Source organism: Silurus meridionalis, chromosome 7 (assembly GCF_014805685.1).
Source record: "Silurus meridionalis isolate SWU-2019-XX chromosome 7, ASM1480568v1, whole genome shotgun sequence".
Taxonomy (NCBI): Eukaryota; Metazoa; Chordata; class Actinopteri; order Siluriformes; family Siluridae; genus Silurus; species Silurus meridionalis.
This window is the reverse complement of record NC_060890.1, coordinates 13,442,502-13,452,197: the sequence shown is the minus strand read 5'-3', so window position 1 is coordinate 13,452,197 and position 9,696 is coordinate 13,442,502. Positions and strand designations below refer to the sequence as shown.

General features: G+C 36.1%; 1 protein-coding gene across 2 annotated transcripts; it reads left to right on the top strand.

The window, feature by feature from the left end:
- Window positions 1-375: 375 nt before the first annotated feature.
- On the top strand, window positions 376-9,634 carry tdrd1 (tudor domain containing 1). Of its 2 annotated transcripts, none has more exons than XM_046853026.1 (25): window positions 376-461; window positions 1,294-1,479; window positions 1,640-1,753; window positions 1,841-1,958; window positions 2,055-2,118; window positions 2,203-2,289; window positions 2,445-2,624; window positions 2,799-2,942; window positions 3,046-3,214; window positions 3,352-3,435; window positions 3,546-3,722; window positions 3,886-3,993; window positions 4,146-4,316; window positions 4,554-4,808; window positions 5,240-5,365; window positions 5,458-5,565; window positions 5,747-5,914; window positions 6,034-6,378; window positions 6,473-6,589; window positions 6,882-6,998; window positions 7,481-7,648; window positions 7,765-8,097; window positions 8,818-8,895; window positions 9,055-9,092; window positions 9,192-9,634. In XM_046853026.1, the coding sequence occupies exons 2-25, from the start codon at window positions 1,314-1,316 to the stop codon at window positions 9,255-9,257; spliced, it is 3,501 nt and encodes a 1,166-aa protein (XP_046708982.1). In that variant the 5' UTR covers window positions 376-461; window positions 1,294-1,313; the 3' UTR covers window positions 9,258-9,634. The 2 variants fall into 2 exon arrangements, with proteins under 2 accessions (XP_046708982.1, XP_046708981.1); XM_046853025.1 differs by having other exon boundaries at window positions 9,052-9,092.
- Window positions 9,635-9,696: the final 62 nt, after the last annotated feature.

Genomic DNA, 9,696 nt, shown 5'->3' with positions numbered 1-9,696 from the left:
TCTGGTTCCTCTCAAGGTTTCTTCCTTGTGCCGTCTCAGGAAGTTTTTCTTTGCCACAGTCGTCGCCACCGGCTTGCTCATTAGGGATAAACATAATTATAAAGAACAATCTTATTCATTCTTCATTCTTAATTATATGTGTATACAAATAAAAATGCTTTGAATTGAAATCAACTGCAATTCATGAAGCCTCTAGTCACTTCCTTACACGAACAAGTTGGCGTTGAAATGGTCTAGATAAATGAATCACACTGGAGTTTCCCGACATAAGTGCACTTCACCAGCTTTATCTCCAATTGTATCGAGGGCACCTGTAGAAGGCGCGTAATTGGAATTGGGAAACAGCCTTTTGTAGCGGAATAGGTATCGCGAGATCACCTTTTAATTGCGCACGCGCATTATGCAGTCTGTCGAGTTGGTCTTCGCCACGTGCGGTCAATTAGAGTTTATGCGTTATACATGTAAGTAAACATTTAATTAATTATTCGTGTGAATTAGACGTTTATTAGTATCAATCAGGGGACGCTATACACTATATTTTTGAGTCAGATATTTAAGCATTTCTGTAAAGCTGCTTTGAGACAATGTCTTGTGAAAAGTGCTATATAAATAAACTTAACTTGACTTAAGAACAAACTTTTTCCTCGTTTCTTATTAGTTGCTGAGCTATGCTGCATTCTCATTTCCATAAAATAGAAAGCGTGTTTAGGGACATTTTAAAACGGTCGCTAAAGCTGATGTGCTGAATTATGTCCAAGTTAAAACTCCAGTTGTTTGCAGGCTGAAAAGAGGCGCTTTATATAGCGGGCTGGTGCTAATAGTCTTCAGTTTAGCTAAATAGTGTAGCACATGTCTTTTTATACACCTGGCGAAGAGTATAAGAACATCTGTCTGTCTGCTAGAATATAATGTAATGCTACTTAATTATAATTAATAATTTCTTGTTAAGAACAAGCTGATGTTTGCTGTATACGCGGTGATTTCCAGTTCATTAGATTCGGTTCATAGAAGCCATGAATTAGAGGTTAAATAGAAGTGTATGTATATGTGTGTGTGTGTGTGTGTGTATATATATATATATATATATATATATATATATATATATATATTTTACATTTTATTATTAAGGCATAATACCTTCTTATATTGTTTTCCATTGCTTGAAAAGAACAGTAGTGTTTGTCAGCATCACTACTATTTGTTTGATTGTGTGTATTTTTATATATATATATATATAGTGTGTGTATGTGTGTATGTATGTCATTTATTTATTTATTTATTTATTTTTAACAGAGTAGTGAGAAATCTACAGGATGAACCGCACCTTTTCACCATCACTGGTTAGGCCGACCCTGCCGTTGAGAAGACCTGCATCAAGTCCAGGTTTATTGACCCCAGGCAGCCAGACCCCACTGACTAACAACCAGGTCACCTGCTTACCTCAAGAACAGTCCATCAGCCTGCCTGGCAGCCCTGATGGTATACTGAAGGCTAAAATTACATTTGTTTAGTGCTTCTTTTAAAGTCCTAGTTACTTTGGGGGGGGGGAGTGTGTGTGTGTGTATATTTCTCTCTCTCTCTCTCTCTCTCTCTCTCTCTCTCTCTCTCTCTCGCTATCTCTCTCGCTATCTCTTTTTAGCCCTCAAAGCGGAAGGTAGCAGAAACGAGAAAGAGGCTCTTAGCGTTTCACAGAGAGCCGGACTAATGTCTGCTTCAGTAACAGTGAACCTGTGTAATTACTGCAGTAATCAAGGTCAGTTAAATCTGTTGTTTAAAGCTACACATTTCTTTCTGAATTTGTTGTGTGTGTTTTCATCACAATGCTGATGTTTGATCATAGGTATTTTTAGGTGCACACGCTGCAAAAAGACTTGCTACTGTTCGGTTAGTTGTCAGACAGAGGACTGGAAGGCCCACCGCCACATTTGTAAACGAAGTGTTTCAGAAAATGATGCAAGGTATGATTTTAGAATATTATGTAAACACTATCCGTTTTTGATTTTGTATTAATTATTCTCTTTGTGTTATTTATTTTATTTAATTTTTTTCATTAGTGATAAACCAAAGGAGTCCTCACTGCAACCTTCTGGAGATGGCGCTAGTGGTGTAGAATCCAATGTATTTTGTTTACACACTCAAAGTATTGCTGTGTTAAGAACATAAACACGCATGTAAATGCTGGTGCATGTTTCTTTTGTTTAGCTGAACATCAGCAATGTAGCTGAACCAAAAAGATTATTCCTGCAAGATTTACGCAAGAATAACCTTAAAGAAGGAGACAAAGTTCAGGTACGATTTTAATTTATTCTTCCACATGGTACTTAGTTGTTGTTGGTTTTTTTTTTTTTTTTTTTTTTTTCCCCCCCTCTCTCTTTCTGGTAAATTCAAGAGTCAATAAGCTTTTATTGTAATTCTCTTGTAATTGCGATTCTATCTGCTTTCAGGCATCCATAGTGGAAATGAGGACCCCTGGCAAGTTTTTTATTCAAATCCAGTCTGTGGAGATGTCTGAGACACTGAACAACATCAGTCTAAGCCTACAGAAGGCCTACAGTGGTTCACCTGCATCTGTATACAAGCCTGAAATTGGGGAACTTTGTGCTGTGCAATTCTCTTTTGATCAGGTTAATAAGAAGTTTTTAATTGTTCATATTAATAGATAGTTATAATGGACTATGTTTTAAAAAAAACAAACACTATTCACAATTCTACACACAATAGTTTTAATATTTAAAATTTAGTTGAATCGGATTATTTAAAGCCTTATTTTGGATTAATTATGTTTTGTCAAATTGCAGAATTGGTATCGAGGAGTAATTGAGTCTGTTGATTTGGTTCACCACACTGCAAAAGTGTGCTACATAGACTTTGGAAATGAAGAAGATGTCAAATTTGACCAGATTCAAGCACTGTCAACAAAAATTGATGTGGCACCACCATGTGTAGGTTCTGTCTAAAAGCATGGTTTCACTGATTGTATGTTAACTGTCATTGTTTTTGTTGACATGGCAAGTTGTGTATATCCAAAGTAATCAACATTTGCAGGCTCTACAATGTTGTATTGCTGGGGTAACTGCACTCTCAAGCAGTTGGACAGGAGAATGCTGCATTGCCCTGAGGCAGCTGGTTGCTGAAAAGATCCTGACTTTTACTGTGATGGATGTCCTGAAGGATAGCACTGTGTTTGCTGTAGATGCACCTCTGTCCACACTTGGTAGATCAACACAATTCTCATATCAAAGTGGAATATTTTGCAATATATTCACAAATTTAGGCATATGCATTTATTAGTCAGTCTGCTAATTATGTGGAATTAAGGGCAGCATTCAATCATTTCAAATTTATCCACAGGTAAGAATCTTGGTACATTCCTAATTGAGCAGGGCTATGCAGTGGAGAACACTTCTACAAAACCTCATGTCAAGCAAGATGTTGGTGAGTTATTTGTAACAATCTTAGGATTTAAAATTGGTTTATTACTTTTGTTTTATTAAGTGTCATTTATTCTTTCTTTTTTTTCTTTTTTTTTTTTTTTTTTTTTTAAGATTCTTTAATGACTGCATCATTTGAAAACTTCAAGCGTTTGTCTGATGGGAAAAATGAGAATACTGAAGCTCAGCCACCAGAGCCCATGAGCCAAGGAGTGGGAGATACCTTCACAGCTATAGTCACCCATCTTCAGTCTCCTTTGGAGATCATCTGCCAAAAGCTAGAAAATGCCAGTAAGAACAGTTTAATTGGTTTTATGCCATTGAGGCAAATAAATGGATTTCAGTTGGATGAAACTTGAGGTGCAAAATGATGTTGCTGTCTAAAGGGTAATTTATAATATGCCAGTATGTGTGGGTGTCATTCATTAGTTGTTCTTGTGTTTTTCCTCTGTAGGTGTTATTCAGCAGCTACAAAAAAATTTGAGAGAGCACTGTACCAAGTCTCAGGCCAGTGAGAACTTCCGACCTGCTCCTGGAACTGTCTGCTGTTCCCTTTTCTCAGGTAAGGATAAAGCACAATTCCTCTTTTTTTATTTATTTATTTATTTTTTATTTTTTTCTGAATCAGCTACAACGTTTGGTGTTATTGTGACTCTGTCCTGACTGTTAGTGTTCATTAATGTACATATTATTGTTCTTTGTGTTACTTTCCAGAGGATAATCAGTGGTATAGGGCTAAAGTTCTGGCATATTCATCTGAGGATCGTGTGTGTGTGGGTTACATAGACTTTGGGAACTCAGAAGAGGTGTTGTTGAATCAGTTGCGTCCTATCAGTGTGGAACTGTTGGCTTTGGCTACTCAGGCAATCCCATGTTCCCTGTCAGGTAAGGCAAATATTGGGAATTTCTGGAGGTGCATGCAATCAGACCACTTATGAAGTGTTAATTTGACTAAGTAAAACAATGTTTTATAGATTCTGGCAACAAAAAATATTTACAGTTTTGCACATATGTAATCTGTATTGACCTTTTGTAAATTGGCAATTTTAAATTGATTTCTTGATTAATCGAAATCATACAAAATATTTATTTTATTATTGTTATTTTCTCCTTCTCCTTCAGGTATTAAACCTACTTCAGAGGAGTGGTCAGAGGAGGCAATAGTTACACTAAAAAAATTGGTATGTAACCGCTTCCTCCGTGTCGAGATTCTTGGAGAGCGAGATGGAACTGCTTTGGTCTCAATGGTTGATGAGTCCAGTGATCCTCAGACTAATGTAGCTGAGCTGCTGGTTGCTACAGGCCTTGCTGCTACTGGAAATGTAGAAACAAACAAAGAGCAAGCAGTTAAAAACCCTGATTCTTGTCTCAGTCAAGGTAGATTACATTTCTACATGTAAAAGGATCTTTGTTACTGTAATCACAAAGTGTAATATAGTGATCTCATATTTTCGACAAAATATGTTGTATCAGACTATAGTTTGTATATTTCATAGTTTGAAATTCCTCTCATGTTGAACAAGACGATTATCTGCATGCAGGGCCTTTTTTTTTTTTCCTTCTTTGGATCAGGGGTATTAACTGCCAAATGAGCTAAATAGTCAGATTAATGTCTTTAGGAAAAAAAACACATGCACTGGTTTTAGTACATAGTTACATAAGCCATGGGATAGTTTAAAAATACATTTTATTTAAGTTTAAAATGTACATGTGTAGCTAATTCAGAAATCCATTTGGTGCATATTTAGATTTTTTTTTTAATCATGTGAACTGCCTTGCACTGTTTTATGCACTTTTTCCCCTCACAGACAGTCCTGTCGACAAATTGGAGTGGTCTTGTGTAAAACTTTCTACTGATGGCCAGAAGGTGGTGCTAGTTGTCAGTGTACTGGAAAATCCTGGGTCGTTCTATTGCTATAAATACAATGTATTAGGTATTGTGCTCCTTGTCTGTATTTATTTTTTTATTTTTTTTTAAATCACTGTTGTTGTTTACTCACAAATATTTTATTTCTGTGTTTGACAGACATGAAGACCCTGGCAGACCTATCCACTGCTCTGACGAAGCACTGTGAGGCTGACAGGACTCCTTTCACCCCTGCTGTTGGGGAACCCTGTTGTGCTCTTTTCAGTGGTCAGAGACATGCCTCTGTTCATGAAACATTTGGACTTAAGTTCACATAATTTTATTTGCCCTGTTAAGTAAAGTGCAACTGAATTTTTTTTTTTTTTTTTTTTTTTTTTTTTCCCAAATTCCACAAGGAAATGTACATTTTAATTCCTTTTGCTTTTACCCTTTTCTGTGTATCCATCAGATGGGAGCTGGTATAGGGGCATTGTACAGAGTCTTGAGGGAGACGGAACTGCAAAAGTTTACTTTGCTGATTATGGGAACGTTTGTAAAGTACAGGCAGCCCACCTAAGAGCCATCAAACCTAACTTTCTCAAATATCCTTTCCAGGCCATTTGCTGTTGGCTTGCAGGTATATTTTGTCAAGTGTGTGTGTGTGTGTGTGTGTGTGTGTGTGTGTGTGTGTTTGTCTGGTAAATTGATTAAATAACTAAATATTGACCTTGTTCTGCCTAACTCCACTTCCTGCAGGACTTGAACCTGTGGGGGCAGAGTGGAGTAAGGATGCAGTGCAAAAGTTTCAGACTCTATGTGTTGGGAAGCAGCTTATCGGCAGAGTATTATCAGTCACTGAGAAGGGTTATGGAGTAGAGCTGGAGTCTAATGGCTGCGACATTGCTGCTGTACTTATTGCAGAACAGTTTGCCAAATTTTCACGACCGGAGCATAAGCCTGATGCACAAGCAGCCACATTCACTGAACCGACAGAAGCATCTCCTCAACTGGTGCCTGATGCAGATCACTCGGACACTAAGCAGCCAGCTATGCCCACTAGGCAAAAACCAACTGCAGCACAGATCAGCACATTAAGTCAATGCAAGTTATACTCGATTTTTATTAATTGAATTTCTCCACAATAATTAAAGAATTTGCTTTCCAGAATTGAGTGTTTTTACATCTGCTTCCATAGCTGCTTCATTTCCTCTGGACTGGGAGACTGTGGAGTTGCCTCGTAGTGAGACTTTCCAGCCTAAGGTGGCAGCAGTGACCAGCCCAAATCTCTTCTACGTGATGAATCCTATAAAGGGTGTGTAAATTTTATATTTTCACCTGGAATCCTGATCGTTATAGAGATAATGTGGATTGGGTTGGAGCTGGGCGCTTTATAATTTTTTTTTATTAGAAAAAAAAAAATACCCAATGTTATTCATATTTAGAGGTGGGTTTTTGTTTTTTTTTTGTTGTTGTTGTTGTATCTGAACAGCTCAAACTTGTTTGGGTTTTGTTTTCACAATGTAGAATTTGAAGTCATAGAAATGATGCATCTGATAGAATAAAAGAATCAAAAATGCTTGTTCCATTACATGTACCTTTTACAGTGAACATAGAGAAGTTACAGGTTGTTATGACTGACTTGATGAAGTATTGCAGCAAGCAGACCCTCCCCAACCAGAGCATGCCTTTACCTGGAGCAGCCTGTTGTGCTCAGTTTTCAGGTCATTGCACTGAATCTTCAATTACAACCTCATAGTCATGCCAAACAACACCCTACTAGCAACTCTTAGCACTTACAGTATAACTGTATCCCATTGTTTTAAAGTGGTCTAGTCTGCTAAAACTTTCTACATAACATTAATCCAATTAAAACAAGTATTTCTAGTGTGATAATTAAAAATAAAAGATTTACCATTAAAACACCAGGTGACAAAGACTCTTCTGAACTTATAGTTAAAATAATAACATACGTCCAGTGTGTATCTTTTCTCTTAAATTAGTGTGAAGAAAAGAAACTAAAATTGCACTGGAGTGGTAATAGTTTTTATTTTATTATTTTTTTTAAAAGATGTTAAGTTCAAATTTATATTTACCACTGAAAACAGAAGAGTGGTGTTCCTGAGGACATTCTGTGTTTTAAATAATTTGAATCTATTCTCTAAGTTAAGATTCTGAAGTAAATTCTTAAATGTTTACTACTCAGGTGACAAAAATTGGTACAGAGCAGTTGTATTGGAAGCTACCAGCACATATGCAAGTGTAATTTATGCAGACTATGGGAACATAGAGAAGGTTCCTGTTTCCAGCCTCCTGCCTATCCCAAAAACATTACTGAAGCACCCTTTTCAAATTGCTAGATGTGCTCTTTCAGGTACTAGAACTTGCTTTTTTTTTTTTTTTTTAATCATTAATCAAAGCACACAATCTGTATAATCTATAATGTCAATGAAGCAGCATTGCAATTTACTTGTAAACCTTTCTTTCCAGGTAAAGAAAACTTTCCGACCGTGTGGCCTTCAGAGGTCCTGGATCTTTTTGGTGTACAGCTGAATAGCAAAGTCCTTGCCTCTGTAGATAATTTTGATGGAACCTATAACTTGTTAAATGTTACCAAGCACTCGTCCCAAGGAGGCAGCAACATCAACTCCATTATTTCAGGGGCACTGAATAAATCTTCTGGCGAGTCTAGCACTAAAACACTGACCCAAGACACACCGGTCCAGGGACCTGCGCATACGCATGCTGCAAGTATGTCCATGGCATCAGCTCCTAATTCACCAGCAGATGCTGAGAAATCCAAATCCCCAATTCTGGAAAAAGGTAGACATAAATTAATTTAATGGAGAATATTTATTTTCTAATCGATGTTAAATTGCCTTTACATAGTGCATACACCATAGTATATCAATGTAATACATTGAGTTACAAGGACGTGATGTTTCATTTTTAAATTCACAGATTGCTCCTGATTTAGGCCAACTGTTATGAGATCTGTAGTTTACCAGCAACTGGATTAAAAATACAGATTCCATAACAAGAATAAATTGTCAGTACAACTTTTTTTTATGATACCAGAGGACAAATAAATGCCTATCCTGTTCAGGACAAGAAAAAGCTATCCGATATCACTTTCCACATCATTTATTTTATTTCATGCTTCTGCTGATAGCTAATCATCTATTATCTATCATCATGGCGTTGGACTTGACATTTGAGACTATACTGCAGATTAAGTGGGTTCTCAGTGCTAATTCCCTGAGGGAAGATTGTTCAGATGATCAGATCATAATGGTTAAGCAATACATTTTCTTACATTTTTTTATAAATCTATATAAATTTGAATGTTTCCTACAATTATCTATTCTTTAAATTTTTTTCTATTATTATTGTTGTTTTTAGAAATGCATAGGCACTGTTACACCTGTGGTTTGTTTATTTATTTACTTAGCTTTGGCCCAAGTTGAATTAATATCATCTAGACAACTTTGTCACCATGCGTATAAAAATGCAGTTGTGTTTTTTGTCTCTGGCTGATTTTAGAAACTATTATGACCACAATATACAGCATTGAAAAAGATGGACCACATTCCCCTCCAGCTTCAAGCGTTACCAATAACGGTGGGTATCGGCAACAGTTTACAGGATTAATTTGTGGTTGATTGTCACTTTATGTGATTTAGTTAAAAGTGGGATGTTTTGTGGAATTTTTTTTCCATTTTTCTTTTTCTGTCTGAAAATGTTGCTTAATTTACTCCCGTTATTTGTTTATTTTAGCAGCTCCCACTTCGTGCTGCTGTGTGGCCCTTGAACAGAAGGTGAAACCATTTTTTAAAAATATATATACACATTTATTTTTCTTTTCACTATATAAAAAAAGAAAATATCAAAAACCTTTTTTCCTTTATTTCCTTTAGATTGCACAAATTGAGAAGTTGCTTCTTCTGCTTGTGAAACAAATGGGTGAAAAAGTACAAAAGTAGTTTGTGTACATTTTCAGTGTTTCTAAACAGATAAAGCTGTTTAGTTTGTTAAAGCAGCAGTTCATATTTTAATACTGTACCTTATCTACAGTAGTGTTTCTACGTGAGTCTGACTTACATTATCAGTGTAAAATGTTTGACACTCGGTATATTTGAGCCATCTTTTGTTACTAAAAACAAAGATTTGGTGACTAAATGGTCTCCTCAGATTGCATTAGTGTTGAGTGGAGTTTCCTCATTTTATTTTATATTTTTTTTGTTCCTTTTTTAATATAATAATTTTGTCTTAAGCATTCTTTTTTTTTCCTAAAACTTGTTCATTAGGCTTGTTTTGATGTGATTTTTAGTTGCAGTTTTAATAAAGTTATTTGCATTGAGTTTTTGCATTTTATTTGCATAAAAATGTGTTCTGTCCCTGCTCTGGTCCTTCTGTTCCATT